The sequence below is a fragment of the Lithobates pipiens genome, unplaced genomic scaffold (genome assembly GCF_037356315.1).
Source record: "Lithobates pipiens isolate NorthernLeopardFrog02 unplaced genomic scaffold, aLitPip1_a1.2 Scaffold_8, whole genome shotgun sequence".
Taxonomy (NCBI): Eukaryota; Metazoa; Chordata; class Amphibia; order Anura; family Ranidae; genus Lithobates; species Lithobates pipiens.
Window position 1 is genome coordinate 304970379 of NW_027507903.1, and position 19959 is coordinate 304990337.

Consider the following 19959-nt stretch of genomic DNA (forward strand, 5'->3'; position numbering starts at 1 on the left):
ACCCATCAGCAATTTCCTTGGGGTGTCTACTTTCCAAAATGGGGTCATTTGGGGGGGTTTGTACTGCCCTGCCATTTTAGCACCTCAAGAAATGAGATAGGCAGTCATAAATTAAAAGCTGTGTAAATTCCAGAAAATGTACTCTAGTTTGTAGACGCTATAACTTTTGCGCAAACCAAAAAATATACGCTTATTGACATTTTTTTTACTAAAGACATGTGGCTGAATACATTTTGCACTCAATGTATGACTAAAATTTAGTTTATTCGATTTTTCTTATAACAAAAAGAAGAAAATATCTTTTTTTTTCAAAATTTTCGCTCTTTTTCCATTTATATCGCAAAAAATAAAAATCGCAGAGGCAATCAAATACCATCAAAAGAAAGCTCTATTTGTGGGAAGAAAAGGACGCAAATTTCGTTTGGGTGCAATATTGCATGACCGCGCAATTACCAGTTAAAGCAGCGCAGTGCGAAATTGGAAAAAGACCTCTGGTCCTTAAGGTGTTTATTGGTCCGGGGCTGTAGTGGTTAAATTGGGTAGGGATAAGTGTTATACCCCATACACAGGATCGGATTTTCTGACAACAAATTTTGGATGTGAGCTTGTTGTCGGAAAGTCCGACCATGTGCATGCTCCATCGAACATTTGCTGTCGGAATTACCGCCCACAAATGTTTTAGATCAGGTTCTCAAATTTTCCGACAACAAAACTTGTTGTCGGAATTTCAGATCGTATGTACACAAGTTTGTCTCACAAAAGTTCACACATGCTCGGAATCAATCAGAAGGAGCCGCACTGGCTATTAAACGTCCTTGTTCTCGGCTCGTCGTACGTCTTGTCGTACGTCATCACGTTCTCACTTTTGGAATTTTGGGCCAACATTTGTGTGACCGTGTATATGCAAGGCAAGTTTGAGCCAACATCCTTCGGAGAAAAAAATCCACTGTTTTGTTGTCGGAAAATCTGATTGTGTGTATGGGGCATAAGGATGAGCAAAACTGTTAGGCCGCGTACACACGGGCGGACTGTTCGCTCAACTTTGTCCGCTGAACAGTGTTTCAGCGGACAGTCGGCTCGTGTGTGGGGCTTCAGCGGACAGTTTCAGCGGACAGTTTGACGAACAAAGTTTTTCGGAAATTCCGAAAAACTGTCCGCTGAAACTTGGTTTGAGCGGACAGTCCGCCCGTGTGTAGGCCACTTTTGAAATGAGCAAACTGTTCCCGCTCGGAGGAAAGTCTGCTCATTTCGAGCGCGTCTCCAGGTAGGCGGGGCCCGCGAGGGAGACGTCGCGGGCCCCGCCGCCTGGTATGGACTTAAAGGGGAACCCCAACGCCGAAAAAAATCGGCGTGGGGTTCCCCCCAAAGTCCACAACAGACCCTTGTCCGAGCACGCTACCCGGCCGGCCAGGAAAGGGGGGCGAGCGAGCGCGCCCCCCCTCCCGAGCCGTACCAGGCCGCGTGCCCTCAACATGGGGGGTGCCTTGGGGAAGGGGGGGCCGCGCGGCCCCCCCACCCCAAAGCACCTTGTCCCCATGTTGATGAGGACAAGGGCCTCTTCCCGACAACCCTGGCCGTTGGTTGTCGGGGTCTGCGGGCGGGGGGCTTATCGGAATCCGGGAGCCCCCTTTAATAAGGGGGCCCCCGGATACTGGCCCCCCACCCTATGTGAATGAGTATGGGGTACAATGTACCCCTACCCATTCACCTGTAAAATAAAAGTACCCAAAAAAAAAACACAGCACACGAGATAAAATATTTTATTGCACAGCTCCGGGGGTCTTCTCGCCGGACTCCTCCGCTATTTTCTTGTAGCTCTTTTGCTAGCGGAGGAGTCCGGCTTTCTTCCTCCCCGCCGCCGGCCTCTTCTCCCGACTTCGGGGGTCTTGTCCCCCTCTTCGGTTCTTCTGCCGGGCCACCGCGCCTTCTTATAGCTCTTTTGCAGGCGGTGGCCCGGTCTTCTGTCGCCGCCGCCTTCCGTTCTTCTGCCGGGCCACCGCGCCTTCTTATAGCTCTTTTGCAGGCGGTGGCCCGGTCTTCTGTCGCCGCCGCCTTCCGTTCTTCTGCCGGGCCACCGCGCCTTCTTATAGCTCTTTTGCAGGCGATGGCCCGGTCTTCTGTCGCCGCTGTCGCCTTCCATTCTTCTTCTTGTTCTTCTTCTTCTTCTCCAGGAGATGTTGACACGTCGCTCTCTCCGGCCGGAATGCCAGAGCCGCGCTGCGCGGCCACTTATATAGTGACAATGGGGCGGTGTCACATGGTATATGTCACATGGGTTGATGTCACATGGGGACTATGACATCGTAAGGGGGCGGGGTCACCATGTGACCAACCCATGTGACATATACCATGTGACACCGCCCCATTGTCACTATATAAGTGGCCGCACAGCGCGGCTCTGGCATTCCGGCCGGAGAGAGCGACGTGTTAACATCTCCTGGAGAAGAAGAAGAAGAAGAACAAGAAGAAGAACGGAAGGCGACCGGAAGGCGACCGGAAGGCGACCGGAAGGCGACAGCGGCGACAGAAGACCGGGCCACCGCCTGCAAAAGAGCTATAAGAATGCGCGGTGGCCCGGCAGAAGAACCGAAGAGGGGGACAAGACCCCCGAAGTCGGGAGAAGAGGCCGGCGGGGAGGAAGAAAGCCGGACTCCTCCGCTAGCAAAAGAGCTACAAGAAGATAGCGGAGGAGTCCGGCGAGAAGACCCCCGAAGACAGAAGACCCCCGGAGCTGTGCAATAAAATATTTTATCTCGTGTGTTGTGTTTTTTTTTTGGGTACTTTTATTTTACAGGTGAATGGGTAGGGGTACATTGTACCCCATACTCATTCACATAGGGTGGGGGGGCCGGTATCCGGGGGCCCCCTTATTAAAGGGGGCTCCCGGATTCCGATAAGCCCCCCGCCCGCAGACCCCGACAACCAACGGCCAGGGTTGTCGGGAAGAGGCCCTTGTCCTCATCAACATGGGGACAAGGTGCTTTGGGGTGGGGGGGCCGCGCGGCCCCCCCTTCCCCAAGGCACCCCCCATGTTGAGGGCACGCGGCCTGGTACGGCTCGGGAGGGGGGGCGCGCTCGCTCGCCCCCCTTTCCTGGCCGGCCGGGTAGCGTGCTCGGACAAGGGTCTGTTGTGGACTTTGGGGGGACCCCCACGCCGTTTTTTTTCGGCGTTGGGGTTCCCTTTAAGTACATTCCAGGCGGCGGAGCCCGCGACGTCTCCCTCGCGGGCCCCGCCTACCTGCACACGCGTTCGAAATGAGCGGACTGTTGCCTCGTGTGTAGGCGAGTCCGTTCATTTCAAAAGTTGCGCGGACTTAGTACGTCGAACAAAGTTTGCCGTATTTGTCCGCTCAAAAAGTGCCGTGTGTGGGCGTGTTCGTTCATTCAAAAGTTTGAGCGGACTGTTTGACGAACTTAGTTTCGGCAGACAGTCCCCGCGTGTGTACGCGGCCTTAAGGTTAGGTTACAGGCTAGGGACATGGTTGCTCATATTGAAGATTCATTTTGATTTTAGAAACCTAACAGAACCTGTCTGTCTCGCAGCTGGGTAACTACATTTGCACTTATCACCCTATATCTTACTTGCCATTGTTTTATACTAATTGTTTAGATATGGACCAGCAGTAATTACATGACAAAAATGTCACCCTGTTCTTCAACTAAATTATTAAGTTATCTTGAACAAAAGATCTGTGTGTAGCATCAAGTATTGTATTACTCAGTTATTTGGAGGTCATTTATATTATCTCTGCAAATACACATCAGCAAAATGCTACCTAATTTATTGATATCAGATCATTTACCAGTGTGCAGGTTAAGTCGCAGTATATAATTCCAGAAAATCTTTTAATTGCTGAGATATGCAGAACTAAGTATATATGTAAACAATCACTTGGTCTTCATATTTTTTTTATATAAATGAAAATAAGGATTAATTGTATTATATTACAATTCTAACATAAAATAAGTAGATGATAGAGCAGAACGGCACAGATTTTAGAGATCCATTAGTAACATAATATGACAATCTTCACCTAATGTACACAGTCCGATATAATATTAATTTGGAATATCCTGTCGTTTCAACTCTAATAGAGATCACATTGAAACGCAATCATGAATAAAGCATTTGCGCTCGTCATGCTCTGCAGTTTGTTTGGTAAGTACATTATTATTATTTTTTTCTTTTTTCAGTTTTGCATAGAGTAGGACATTTTTAGAAGACCAAAACATTTTTTTTGTTTTGTTTTTTAATTGTGTCCTATTGAGGAGTTTTTTCTCCACTTATCATTCCTGTTCTGGAGACATAATAGAAAAAGAGGAGATCCCTCCAACGTCATGGTTGACACCCTTTTACACAGTTGTCCCAGGTGTCCTCATTGGAGGATTTCCCCTCTATTCTTTACAATTTAAAGCAGTTTGTTGATTTATTTTTTTGAGATTATAACTAAATATATTTAATATACTTTCATTGTGTAATATTACTATATACAGTACATAAAGAAAGATCATTAACCAGCAATTTCTATGATTTATATAGACTCATATGGCCTTGTTTAATATTTTATTACTGTATATTACTGTATATTATATTATTATAATATATTTCTTGAGTATCTATGGTTCACATATATCTACCAATTTAGAATTGATTTGAAGCTGGCCATGCCTATAGATGTTTGTTAGGGTGTTTGTTCAAGTATTATTTGTTAGCTTTTTCATATATTTTAAAATAATTTAATATACATAGTCTTTTATATATACAGTAGGTATAGCAATGTTGATGTATAATATTTTGCCTAGCAGCAGTCTCTGGTTTTTTGGATGTCTGCAAAAGATAAAAATTTACAGGTATATTACATGCATACAATTTGTTAAATGCACATATAATCTTATGGGGAGGTTTTTGTTGCAATGAATGTGACAGGGTTTCCAGATTGTAGAGGTACATTCAACTCACCTTGTCACTCTTTGAGAAACTTGCATCAGTAAAAATAACCAACCTCCGTTTTTTTGCTAGCTTTAATTACACTGACAATATATTGATCAAAAATGTAATGCCTTTAATAATGCAGATAGTATACAGTGCCTTGCAAAAGTATTCACCCCCTTGGCTTTTTACCTATTTTATTACATTACAGCCTTTACATTACATTACAGTTCATTTTCTTTATCTGAATTATATGTGATGAGTCAGAACACAATAGTCTAAGTTGGTTAAGTAAAATTAGAAATATATATACATAAAACTATTTTTCAGAAATAAAAAACTGATAATTCACATGTGCGTATGTACTCACCCCATTTGTTATGGAGCCCATAAAAAGCGCTGGTGCAACCAATTACCTTCAGAAATCACATAATTTGTGAAATGATGTCCACCTGTGTGCATTCTAAGGCCGCGTACACACGGGCGGATTGTATGGCCTACTTAGTCCGTCATACAATCCGACGGACAGTCCGTCCTACTTTCGAATGAACGGACTTGACCACACACGGATGCACAAACAGTCCGTCGAAAGCTTGCGCGATGACGTGTACAGCACGTACGACGGGACTAGAAATAGGAAGTCCAATACACAGCAATGCAACCTTTCGCCGTGTAAATCCTTTCTGAGCCTACTCACGAGCGGATTGTCCGCTTAAACCAAAGTATGACGGACAGAATTACGGAAATTCCGAAATACTTAGTACGCCAGACTGCACGCTGAAAAAGTCCGCTGAAGCCCACACACGAGCGGACTGTCCGCTGAAATGTGTTTCGACGGACTAAGTAGGCCATACAGTCCGCCCGTGTGTACGCGGCCTTAATGTCACATGATCTGTCATTACATATACACATCTTCTTGAAAGGCCCCAGAGGCTGCAACACCTAACCAAGAGCTACCACTAACCAAACACTGCCATGAAGACCAAGGAACTCTCCAAACAAATAAGGGACAATGTTGTTGAGAAGTACAAGTCGGGGTTAGGTTATAAACAAATATGCAAATATTTGATGATCCCTAGGAGCACCATTAAAGCTATCATAACCAAATGGAAAGTACATGGCATAGCAGCAAACCTGCCAAGAGACTCACGGACAGTGCAAGGAGGGAATTAATCAGAGAGGCAGGCAGAGTCCTAACCCTGGATGAGCTGCAGCAGAGACTAGAGTATCTGTACATAGGATGACAATGAGCCGTACGCTCCATAGAGTTGGGCTTAATGGCAGAGTGGCCAGAAGAAAGCCATTACTTTCAGCAAAAAAACAAAAGGGCACATTTTGAGTTTGCAAAAAGTCATGTGGGAGACTCCCAAAATGTATTGGGGGGGGGGGGGGTGCTCTGGTCTGATGAGAGTAAAAGTGAACTTTTTGGCCTTTAAAGAAAATGCTATGTCTGGCGCAAACCAAACACATCACATCACCAAACACATTCAAAGAACTCCACCCCCCCCATGAAACGTGGTGGTGGCAGCATCATGCTGTGGGGATGTTTTTCAGCAGTCAGGACTGGGAAACTGGTCAGGGTTGAGGGAAAGATGGATGGTGCTAAATACAGAGATATTTTTGAGCAAAACCCATACCACTCTGTGTGTGATTTGAGGCTAGGATGGAGGTTCACCTTCCAGCAGGACAATGACCCCAAACACACTGCTAAAGCAACACCAAAGTGGTTTAAGGGGAAACATGTAAATGTGTTGGAATGGCCTAGCCAAAGCCCAGACTTCAATCCAATAGAAAATCTGTGGTCAGACTTGAAGATTGCTGTTCAAAGTGCAAACCATCCAACTTGAAGAAGCTGGAGCAGTTTTGCAAGGAGGAATAGGCAAAAATCCCAGTGGTAAGATGTGGCAAGCTCATAGAGATTTGTCCAAAGCGACTTGGAGCCGTGATAGCTGCAAAAGGTGTCTCTACAAAGTATTGACTTTAGGGGGGTGAATAGTTATGCACATGGACCTTTTCTGTTATTTTGTCATATTTGTTGTTTGCTTCACAATAAAAATAAAAAAAACATCTTCAAAGTTGTGGGCATGTTCTGTAAATTAAATGATGCAAATCCTCAAACAATCCATGTTAATTCCAGGTTGTGAGGCAACAAAACATGAAAAATGCCAAGGTGGGTGGGGGGTGAATACTTTTGCAAGGCACTGTATAGTTCACTAAAATTAAGAACAAAAATGTTTTCTTTTATTTCCACCTTGTAATTCTGCTGTTCTAGAGTGACATTGTTGTTCCCCTATGCTGCTTTCTTGAGTAAGAAAAAAAAAAAATCCCCTTCTCCTTATCTCCATTACATAGGATAGGAGGAGGTACATTATAGTTCACAGAAGATAACTGGGAAAGCTGATAAAATTGCTTGAGATTTTAGTTCAGTGAGCTGGAAGCTTCAAGAACATTGCACTTGTGGCAAGGTCAAAGGGTATTTTTCTATGCTTGATCTTTTATACTTCTATAAATGTATTTAGCTTGAAAAATAAGAAAATTAAAGCAGCCACCACATACAAACATTTTTAAACTAAAATATGGTACTTTTTTTTTTAATGTTGGATTGAGATATACTTTCACTACTACAGATTTAAAGAGGAAGTAAACCCTGATGGGTTTACTTCCTCTTTCATTCCCTGCAAAGGCAAAGCATAATGGACTACTATGCATCGCATAGTAGCCCATTATGTGTCACTTACCTGACACAGGAGCCAGCGAAGTCGCCGCTGTCCCCTGTAGTCTGCCGCATGCGCACGGGAGTCGACACGCGCGTCAGCTCCATTCTTGGAAATGCCACGCTCAGTGCGCCTGCGCGCCGCTGTCTACGGCGCATGCGCCGTAGACAGCGGTGCCCGTTTTCGGGCAAATATCTCCTAAACCATATAGGTTTAGGAGATATTGCTTGGACCTACAGGTAAGCCTTAATCTAGGCTTACCTGTAGGTCAAAATGGTTTGTAAGGGTTTACAACCACTTTAAGGCTTTTACTGGTGGAAACAGCCCAAGCTTTTGAACACACTCTCACTTGCTATAGAAGCTGGGACTGTTTTTACATCTGTCAAGCAACTCAATCACTTCCACACACTACTGAATGTATCAACCCCCCATCCCAAATCCCTCCAACTACCCTCCCTTACCATGTATTCCAGAATCTGCTGCTGCTCCGGTGGACCCGGGATGGACATGGGCATGGCGGTGTCAATGGGTAAGAGGGGGGAAGAGCAGAAAACATGCCCGTGCTGGTCTCATTTACAGTGAATGATACCGGAGCTTCCCACATTCTCCAGCAGCGGTGTCTAGAGGTGACACTAGTCTAGTAGGACCTGTCATTTCAAATATGCTATCACATAGGGGGCTATTATACCCATATGTGATAGCAATAAAATAAACAAAATGAAAAATAAACATAACACATAATCAATAAAAAAAAATCCTGAAGTAAAAACACATGCATTAAGTGGACCTAAGTACACAAACTGCAATTGCATTACTCATATTAGATATTGCTGCACATTCCAGAGTAAGAGCAATAATTCTAGGGCAATCATTCATGGTTAACTCCAAACCGATTACTTGTAAAGGTTTTTAAAGCCTATGGATGATTTTGAGTACAGCAGTTTGCCATAGTTTGTATCATAGTTTCAAGGGCATATACAATTTTAAGGCTTGTTTGGTATTTTTTTCCTCACACAACTGCTTTTTTTTATATGCTACCAAAATGTAGGAAATATATTGTTTGTGTGCATCAACATTGATTTGTATTATTTACTGAAAATATAAAACTGATAAACATGTGTGCTAATATGCGACAAAAAAGAATATACAGTATATAATATTTGAATATTTTAACCAATCTTCAGGCCCAGCATGTATATTTCAGGTGTGTGCAAAATATGCAAAAATGGGTGTGACAACAAAAGGGTTAAAGGATAAGTGTGCCTATCAACTAAGAACATATTACATTTCCTTTAGGCTCTCTTGGCTAAAAGCCACCCTACTTACCAACCCATGCTTCCTCTTCAGTCCTTTGTCACTGGCAACACAAATCTTTCTGATTCAGTTGATAGGTCTATAAATCTCAATGGGGCCCTAGATGATGGATGAAGAAGAGGATGGGAAGTAGTATTTAAGTGGAGGGGTAGATCTGTGTCTTTTAGCCAGGGAGCCCGGAGAAAACAGGCAAATGTACTTAGTTTAAAAGTTTGCTATAAAAGCTGGAGCATTACAAGAAGCTCCCATACAGATAAATAAGAATACACATGTCTCTTTGTATAGTATTTTTTTTTTTTTTTTTTAGCCTGGAGTTCAGCTTTAACATTTTAAGAATGAAAGTTAATAGGGAAAAGGCAAAGTGTGAGAAAATATATAAATAAAAAGGTCACCAAACTGATATCTAAAGATGTTTATTCTATTTCTTCTAGAATATAATGTGTGTGGATTCACTGAGGAGAACAAGCCAAACCATGTACAACCATGTGCAAATAAAATACCTGGCACATCTTGTATTACATCATCCGCTGGGGTATCAGTCCGGTTCAGTTTTATTAATGGCAATTGCAGATGTTTTGATTATTCAGAAGAAATGATTGTATACAATCCACAAAAAACATGCAAAAGTATTTTATTGTGCCGCATGCTGCATACTATGGTAAGTATGCATAGTTTACATTTTAACCCAGTTGGCACTTTACGACCATCTTTTCAAGCGCAATCAAAAGTTCAAGATAAGCAGCCATCGGTTTCAATGGTAAAGGATCAAGACAGCGAAAAGCTTGTTACAAGTAGGTTACTCAATTATATCTAATAATATATATCATATTCAATTATAACTTTCATTTATACAATTTAAAGCAGATCTGCACCTGAAAACCATAGCCCTGCATAGCGAGTAAGAAAGATAGAACTAATCATTGTTCAGGAATCCTATGACCTCTTTCCCCTTCAGTTAGCAGTTATTTGACAAGTCGTGTGGCATAAGTCGTTTGCCTCCTACTGAAAGAGAAAATACTGTCTGAATTCAGATCCTCCCCTTCTGCAGATTTTAAATTACATAGTTGATAAGGTTAATGGTTAAATAAAGACACCAGTCCATCTACTTCATCCTGTGTGGGTAGGTGTGTTCATCTTAAAAATCATATCCCATATCCCTGTATAGTATACTGTGTGTTTGCAAGATGCTCATCCAAGAGTTTTTTTTGTTTTTTTTTTAAGCTATCAATACTTCCCTCTAACACCACCAAATGTGGAAGTGAGTTCCACATCCTTACCACCCTGACAGTGGCCCTGACAGAATTTGGAAGCCCCCTTTAACAAGGGAATCCCCAGATCCCAGCCCCTACCACAAAAAAAGTGTCAAAAATGGTAAAAAAGAGAAAGCGACAGCTTGGGACAAGTCCTTTATTAAAAAAAATTTTTTTTTTAAATGTCCTGCGATGTAAGTTCACGCCACCCGACGGACCAAAAAAAAAAAAAAGTTGCAACCGATCCCCCTCTGTTAAAGGGGGCTTCCAGATTTCGATAAGCCCCCCCGCATACCCCCACAACCACCGGGCAAGGGTTGTGGGGATGAGGCCCTTGTCCCCATCAACATGTCCGACCCCAACATGTCCACGCCATTTTGTTTTTACATTTTGGTTTGGGCTCCTCTTAATATTCATACCAGACCCAAAGGGCCTGGTAATGGACTGGGAGGAGGGGGATTCCATGCTTTTTTTCAATGAGTTTTATATATATTGCCAAGACCCGACAATTCATTACAGCCGTGATCAGTTTTAGATGACAATTTTTTCCATTAGAAATTATATTTAACCACTTGCCGACCGCCTCATGCCGATATACGTCGACAGAAGGGCTCGTACAGGCAAACTAATGTACGTGTACATTGCCCTTTTAGAGGCGGCCTGCAGGCGTGTGCCCATGGCAAGCTCCGTGAGTCAGCTTGCGGGTCTCGTGGACTTGATCGCCGTGGGGATACCCGCGATCGTCTCACGGAGAGGAAGAACGGGGAGATGCTAATGTAAACAAGCATCTCTCAGTTCTGCCTAGTGACAGTGTAACTGATCTCTGCACCCTGTGATAGGGAGCAGAGATCAGTGACGTGCCACACGTAGCCATGCCCCCCCACAGTTAGAAACACTCCCCAACACACTCCTAATCCCTACACTGCCCCCTAGTGGTTAACCCCTTCCCTGCCAGTGTCATTTACACAGGAATCATTGCATTTGTATAGCACTGATTGCTGTATAAATGACAATGGTCCCAAAAATGTGTCAAAAATGTCCGATGTGTCCGCCATAATGTCGCAGTCACGACAAAAATTGCTGATCACTGCCATTACTAGTAAAAAAAAAAATTTATGAATAAAACAAAAATGCCATAAATCTATCCCATATTTTGTAAACGCTATAACTTTTGCGCAAACCAATCAATAAATGCTTATTGCGATTTTTTTACCAAAAATATGTAGAAGAATACGTATCGGCCTAAACTGAGGAAAAAAATTTTTTTTATATATTTTTGGGGGATAGTTATTATAGCAAAATGTAAAAAATAATGTGTTTTTTTTTTCCAAAATTGTCGCTCTTTTTTTGTTTATAGCGCAAAAAATAAAAACCACAGGGGTGATCAAATACCACCAAAAGAAAGCTCTATTTGTGGGGAAAAAGTATGTCAATAATGTTTGGGAGCCACGTCGCACAGCCATGCAATTGTCATTTAAAGCGACCCAATGCCGAATCGCAAAAAGTGCTCTGGTCAGGAAGGGGGTAAATTCTTCCGGGGCTGAATGGTTAAAGGAATATTTCATTTTTATTGTTCCACTTTAAGCATTAAAAAAAATCACTGCTCTCGAAAAATTGATACATGTCCCCTGGGGCAGGACCCAGGTCCCCAAACATGTTTTATGACAATAACTTGCATATAAACCTTTAAAATTAGTTTTCAACACCGCATATTGTTCACTGTTCGGCAAAAGGCAAACACCTGATGTTCGAGTTGAACTTACGTTCGACTCCAACATCGGGCTCATCCCTATTTACTAATTAGGTGACTTCTGAAGTCAATTGGTTACACTAAATTTTAATTAGGGCTATCAGAGTAAAGGGGGCAGAATACAAATGCACGCCACACTTTTCAGATATTTATTTGTAATAAAATGTAAAAACGGTTTATCATTTTCTTTTCACAATTATGTGCCACATTGTGTTGGTCTATCACATGAAATTACAATAAAATACATTTATGTTTTTGGTTGTAACATGACAAAATGTGGAAAACTTCAAGGGGTATGAATACTTTTTCAAGGCACTGCACACTCCTCTTCTACCCTTCCTCTCCTTCTGATACAAGGAATACCCCTGGATAGTTGCCAGCCAATTATGTGAGCTGTCAAACAAAGTTTGTGAAAATCCCATGAAGTCAAAATCCTCCTCGTGTATCGGCAGCTCCAGTTCTTCAATGTTGTTGGCTAGGCTCCTGGTGTACATGCCTCTCAGTTTTGTATGGGCGCATATTATTTCCTCCTTAGTTGTTCTGTGGCTGTAATTTGTCAACCCACTGACCCAGGGTTTAGGTATTATGGTTTTACTACCGGTAGTGCCCCTCCATTAGCACCCTCTGACCTTTGCTCACTGCTGGCTATTGCTTCTTTTGGTCCCACCCCCCCAGCACATAGTTTAAAACACCTCAAAACTTTTGCCCATGCTCTCCCCCAACAGAGCTGCACCCTGGCCAAAGGTGCAGTCCATCCCTACTATAAAGCCGGTAACCAACCCAAAACCTTCTTTCCTGCACCAGTTCCTGAGCCACTTGTTAAATTCTCTAAGCTCCTGCTTTCTCTCTAGTGTGGCCTAAGGTACAGGCAGTACCTCTGAGAACACCACCTTGGAGGTCTTTCTCTTCAATATACGCCCTAAGTCCCTAAAATTTCTCTAACTTTGTCATTGGCATCACTATGTACCATGACAGCTGGGTCCTCCCCAGCCCCACTCACCAATCTGTCCATCCGATCCCCGATATGCCGAACACAAGCGCCCAGTGTGACAGATTGCCCTATCTGTGCTTCTAATAATTGAGTCCCCTACCACCAGTACCTGCCTAACCTTACCTTACTTATCCTTGCCAACCTCCTTATTGGAAAATTCATTCCCCTGGCAGCTAGGGGAGGGCGGCAGCTCCAGCAAAGCCAACCCTAAGATGATATCCCAAACATACAACTTGGCATTTTTATTGGGGTGTACCAACTCAGGACTTGCCTTCCTAAGGCTCTTCCCTCTACTCCCCTACCTGCATCTGGCTCCTATACCTCCCTATCCCCTTCCCCCTCTATACTGGCCCCACCAGAACCTGGTGGGTAATGTCTAAGCTCCTTTCCAGGTTCTTAATGCTTTGCAGTGTTGCCACCTGATTCTGATATGGACTTCCAGAGAAACAACTAGCTCACATCTCGCACAGTAGTATTCACCCTCAAACGGCTCTTCAAGGAATGCATACACGGAGCAAGATGTGCACTGGGTCACATAACCAATCCTGCTGGACATTTTAACCCCTACTCTAATGGTGGTATTCCAGGAAAAATTAGATTTTTTTTCACATTTCTTATTATGCCCCAAAACTCCATGTCACTCCAAACTACTCCCAGTATGCCAAGCCGCTTCAAATAACTCCACGGTTCTGTGTTCACAGAGAGCCCTCGCAGTACCCCCAGCTCCCCGGCAGTCAGTTTTATCAATGTGCTCCGCTCCCACACGCACGGCATACCTGCAGTTCATGTCAGTGTGCCAGAGTCCTTCCTGTCAGTGTGTCCCATGCCCTCCTGATGATCCACCTGTCAGTGTGTCCTGCACCCACTTGCGGGTCCTCCTGTCAGTGTCCCACTCCCTCCTCCCGATCCTCATGTCAGCATACCCATACTCTTGACTCTAGAGCCCTCTCTCCCAGCTTAGTGGCTTCTCCACCTATCATTGTGATGAGTTTTGTCATACTCCTCCCACAGCAGTCACACCTCCCACAGATTAGATGTTCCTCTCCTGCTCTCCCACGTCTAAGAGCGTGCCTCAGCCTGCCTCCTCCTCCACAGTATCTCAGCGTGTCTCTTCTCAGTGTATTTGTCTATGACCATTGTAAAGCTGCCATTATGTGGGCAAGGCCAGCAGGGAGACTTAAGCCGGTCATACAGGTTTGAATCTCAGCCGGCTCAGCAGATTGATTAATCAACTTGGGTGCAACCAGCCTGGTGAATTATCTTGCGATTATCACTAGCGGTTGCTATAGCTTCTTCCAGTGGGGGCGGCTTCCCCCGCCCGTGGTTGCAGAAAAGAAATTTGCACCGTATATGGCCAGCCTAAAAAAGGAAGGGCTAGATTAAAAGCATATGTGTATCTAAGCTGTCCTGCAGATGTGGCAGTTATGAGACAAATCATTCACCACTGACAAGAGAGCTTACAATGATCAGCTTTTATTCATTTTTGTAAAACCTTTATCCCAAAAGAAAAAAAAAACTTGCTTTACCTGCTTGTGTAACTGAAGTGTGAATTGGAGCTTGGCTTCAGCTTGTTAGTGTATCTAAACCTGCTAGTGCATCTAACAATCCCCTCCCCCCAGACTGACAATGCTGCTGTCTGAAGGTGCCCCTGTGCTCCTTCATCCAGAGGAGGCACTCTAATATATGAGGTGCATTACTCACCAGATCCCTAGCTGAAAACAGAAGGAATAAAAAGCCTAAAAAAGAAAACGAATGCAGCCACCATCATTTTAAATTTAAGGTACCAGAACAAGTCATAAAGTGTATACAATATCATAAAAATTTTATTTTATTTTTTTATATACAGTCATTAAATAGTACATACACAAGCTTGATACAAGATTCACATATAGTAAAATACTACACTACCATGCTCCTATTCCCCATGTCCCCATGATATTATTGTAAATAATGAGAACACTGTCTTCTAATAAAGGTCCATTTATAGCATAATCACAACATTGGTGAGATTAGATGTGCAAAATGCATTTTGTTGATTCCCTACATCTGCAGGAGTTAATGGTGTGTAAGGCCTGGTTCACACCTATGCATTTTTGGTGTTTTTTTTAGAAATGCACTACACCTCATTTACCAATGCCATGGTTTCCTATGGGACACATTCACATCTATGCTTTTTTCAGCTACTACATTTTTGGAAAGGGTCATGGACTTCATGGGTTCAATAGACTTCAATGGAGAAGCTGCTGAGAATCATATAGTGTGTGCGATTTTACCGCCTTTTGCATTTTTTAATCTGCCCTACAACAAATTGTCTGAAAAAAAATAAAAAAAACATATAAAATGCACAACGCAAAAAACTTCAAAATCTCGTGTGCAAAAAGCACTGCAGAAACGGATCAAAAGCAAACTGCAGAGGTGTGAACCAAGTCTAATGGTAAGTAAACAATCTAAAGTATACAATAAAAATAAACAATATATAATTATTGACAATGATACCTGCAAAAATACAGACTAACTAGGGTATAAATGTCTTGTTTCATGATATGTACTTACAGGCATGATAAAAAAAAATCCATATGCAATCATGTAGAGATCAAAATTGACAAGGTGGGAACAAATGTGTGAGTCTTGTTGTATGGAGCTTGTGGAAGTACTATTTTATGACTGTTTAAATAAAAACTACCATTTTATTTATACTGTATGCACTTTTTGACTCTTTCTGGTACCTTAAATTGATTGTAAAGGTTCGTATTTTTTTTATTTTTTATAAAAAAACGTGTTATACTTACCTGCTCTGTTAAAGGGTTTTTCACAGAGCGGCCCTGATCCTCCTTTCCTGGGGTCCACTGGCGGTGCTCCTGGCTCCTCCCCTTCATCAAGTGCTCCCACGGAAAGCTGCCTTCAAGGGGGGCACTCGGACAGGACTCGGCCCTGCCCCCCCCCCCCGGCTCCTGTGTCACTGGATTTGATTGACAGCACAGCAGTGAGAGCCAATGGCATCTGCTGCTATCAATCTATCCAATGAGGACCCAAGATAGTGGCTGGAGCTGCTGTGCTCGTGCTTGTCGCTGGAAAGATCGGGTTCAGGTAAAAAAAGGGGGGGGCTCGGGGGGGGGGGGGGCAACTGCAACACAGAAGGTTTTTCACCTTAATGAATAGAATGCATTAAGGTGAAAAACCATGAGGGTTTTCAACTCCTTTAAAACTCCCTTACTCCATATCTCCTATATAGTTTTTATACTCGGGATGTTGGTAACATTAGACAAACTGAATAATCCCAGGTCCATATACACTCTTCTTTTGGTCTACTGTATGACTAGGTATACCATGGAGCATCTACTGTGTGTTGCCTTATATATTATTTTATTTTATTCTTGTTCAAATATCGTATTGCAAAATTGCTAGTACAAGGAAATGCAGACACAGAAGCAATGCAGAAAACAACAAGGCGGGGTGCCTACTGACACCTCTAAACAGTAGGGGAGCAGCCCCTGAAATGCTAGAAGGTACAGTATCTAAAAGTCTGAGTTAGATATATATAATATTTCTAACTGGCATGTGAATAGAAAAAAAAGCCCAAAAGATGCCCAATCTTGATGTGGAACCTTGTGTGGCCACAGCTATCAGGTCTATGAGGTGCAAGACTGCATGAGAAGAATGCAGTGATCAAGTCAAGTAATACAATATGGAGCAGAGGAGGTGGCATTCTGAGTATTTACAGTGTATCACATTGGAAAGGCAGAACACATGGCTGATGTTACCTCGGTAAGCATCCATTAGGGCGGGTAATCAGTAACAGAGGAAACCTACAGGCGGAAGGAGCAAGAAGAGAAGAAAAGGAGGAAGCCTCACAGAACAGAAAAGAAGGAAAGAAAACTAGGGTGAGGGCAAAAAAAGATAGGAGGAAAATGAAAAGTGAGAAATGGGAAAGGGCCCCATACTAGGGTGACCAGACATCCCTGGTTTCTGGGGACAGTCCCCGGATTGAGGACACTGTCCCTGGACCAAGTCTGTCCCCGGTTTTGTCCCTGGATTGTATTTGAACAGGGGCAGGGGCAATTTCAAAGACAAGTCAGTGCAGAATTAAAAACAAATCTATATTACACAGTCCCACTCTGTTGCTCCTACTTAGGGATGAGCTTCGTGTTCGAGTCGAACGTACGTTCGACTCGAACATTGGCTGTTCGGGCGTTCGGCGAAATCCGAACTCTTGGTCCGTTCGCGTCAAAATTCGTATGGCGCGCGTGGACCACAATGCACTGCGATGGCGCAGTGCATTGCTGGCTCATGATTGGCCAAGCATGCACTGTGACCCCGCATGCTTGGCTAATCGCAGCGCCAGCAGCGAGGAGAGCCATGATTGGCCACAGGCATCCTGCCTGTGGCCAATCATAGCTCAGGCTGTGTAGTGCACGCCCCACACTATATAAGGCCGCCTTTGAGGCGGCCTCGTGTAGTGTGTTGGAATCTGAAGCAGTGGGTGTTCTGTGTACCTTCAACACAGTACACACCAATCGTTTTTGGCTGATTTCCTATCTTGCTCTTGTGTAGTGGTTATTGTCTGTGCCCTGACCGCAGTATACACCACTACACTATATTCACCTCACCTATATAGCTAGCTAGTGATCTATCTTTAACCACTTAACAACCGCCCATTGCCGATTAACGGCTTCAGGGCGGTTGTTTAACTCTGAGAGGCCGTTAATTAACGGCCTCCCAGAATTCTGCTCTCGCGCGCCCCCTGGGGCGCGCACTCGAGAGCATCCGTGACCGCCGGGTCCACAGGACCCGGCGCATCACGGATCACGGTAAACGGCCGCTCGTCGCGGCCGTTTACCACGTGATCGCTCCGTCAAATGACGGAGTGATCACTTGTAAACAAACCGGCGTCATGTTATGACGCCGGTTCCTCCCTCCCCTCTCTGTACCGATCGGTACAGCGGAGGGGAAAGAGATCGGTGTCAGCAGCGATGTGGGCTGCATCTGCAGTGCCCACATCGCTGCTCACCGAATTTAACCCCTCAATTCCCTGCCAATACTCTGCAATACCAGTGCATACTCTGCAGTACCCTGCCATTACTCTGCAGTACCCCCCATTACTCTGCAGTACCCTGCCTTTACTCTGCAGTACCCCCCATTACTCTGCAGTAACCCCCATTACTCTGCAGTACCCCCCAATACTCTGCAGTACCCGCCATTACTCTGCAGTAACCCCCATTACTCTGCAGTACCCCCCAATACTCTGCAGTACCCGCCATTACTCTGCAGTACCCCGCCATTACTCTGCAGTGCAGTACCCTGCCATTACTCTGCAGTACCCCGCCATTACTCTGCAGTGCAGTACCCTGCCATTACTCTGCAGTACCCTGCCTTTACTCTGCAGTACCCTGCCATTACTCTGTAGTACTCCCCAATACTCTGCAGTACCCTGCTATTACTCTGTAGTACCCCGCCAATACCCCGCCAATACTCTGCAATACCAGTGCATACTCTGCAGTACCCTGCCATTACTCTGCAGTACCCCCCATTACTCTGCAGTACCCTGCCTTTACTCTGCAGTACCCTGCCATTACTCTGTAGTACTCCCCAATACTCTGCAGTACCCTGCTATTACTCTGTAGTACCCCACCAATACCCCGCCAATACTCTGCAATACCCTGCCATAAATTGCCATACCCAGCCATACTCGGAGATACCCAGCCATACTCGGAGATACCCAGCCATACACGGTGATACCCTGAAATACCCAGCCATAGACGCCCCCCACCCCTCACCGCCCTCCGGTGCTTCTACCAACTCGCCAGTACGATCAAAGCCAGAATCTTTTTTTTATTTTTTATTTCAGGCTTCCCAGCCTAGAGGTGAGATGTGGGGTCATATTGACCCCCAGATTTCACTGTAAAGAGGACCTGTCACCCCATATTCCTATTACAAGGGATGTTTACATTTCTTGTAATAGGAATAAAAGTGATCAAAAATATATTTTTGGGGAAAAAAATGTCAAACTAAAATAAATAAAGTAAAATCAACAATAAAAAAAAAAAAAAATTAAAGCGCCCATGTCCCCATGTGCTCGCATGCAGAAGCGAATGCATGCGTAAGCCCCGCCCACATATGAAAACGGTGTTCAAACCACACATGTGAGGTATTGCCGAGAACGTTAGAGCGAGAGCAATAATTCTAGTCCTAGACCTCCTCTGCAACTCAAAACATGTAACCAGTAAAAAAAAAAATTATGAAGAAAAAATTACTAATCTGCAAAATGTTATAACAGAAACAAAGAAAAATTCATTTTTTCGCAGAATTTCCGGTCTTTTTTCTTTTATAGCACAAAAAATAAAAAAACTGAGAGGTGATTAAATACCACCAAAAGAAAGCTCTATTTGTGTGAAAAAAAGGACAAACATTTCATATAGGTCCAGTGTTGCATGACTGAGTAATTGTCATTCAAAATGTGAGAGCACCAAAAGCTGAAAATTGGTCTGGTTATTAAGGGTGTTTAAGTGCCCAGTGGTCAAGTGGTTAATAATAGAGCTTGCAGTCAGTAGTGTTAGGAGTGCATGCTGTCTGCGTGCTCTGTACCCAGTACATACCGCTATAATATAGGGCAGGCCCCTACTTTCAAACATTCAACTTACAAACATCTCCTACTTGCAAACGGAAGGAGGCAGCAGCAAGTGAGATGAAAAAAGATGGATGGCAAAACAAATTATACAGGGGTGATAACCCTTCCCTATGTTTTCCAAAAAGCTTAAAAATTGTTTTTTTGACTGGAGCTACACTTTAAAAATGTACCAGTTGAAAATTACAAACAGATTCAACTTAACACAACAAACCTACACAGTCCCTGTCTTGTTTGCACCGCCTGTATACTGCTGTTCTGAGTATATAGGGCCTGGGGGCCACACGCATTTCCTTTTTTTAATATGGGTACAGGGTTCCCCTTAATATGCGTACAAGACCCAAATAGGCTGGTAATGGGCAGGGAGGGCTACCCATGCCATTTTTCT

The 19959-nt window shown here is 43.8% G+C and overlaps 1 protein-coding gene across 1 annotated transcript in view; it reads left to right on the forward strand.

Annotated features, from left to right (window-relative positions):
• The first annotated feature begins 4014 nt into the window (after positions 1-4014).
• LOC143960867 (uncharacterized) overlaps positions 4015-19959 on the forward strand; it is a 54264-nt gene continuing 38319 nt past the window's right edge. Inside the window, exons 1-2 of the mRNA XM_077469828.1 lie at positions 4015-4159; positions 9390-9749. Of these exons, the coding sequence (XP_077325954.1) occupies positions 4117-4159; positions 9390-9749 (403 nt within the window). The 5' untranslated portion in view covers positions 4015-4116. The remainder of the gene's footprint in view (positions 4160-9389; positions 9750-19959) is intronic.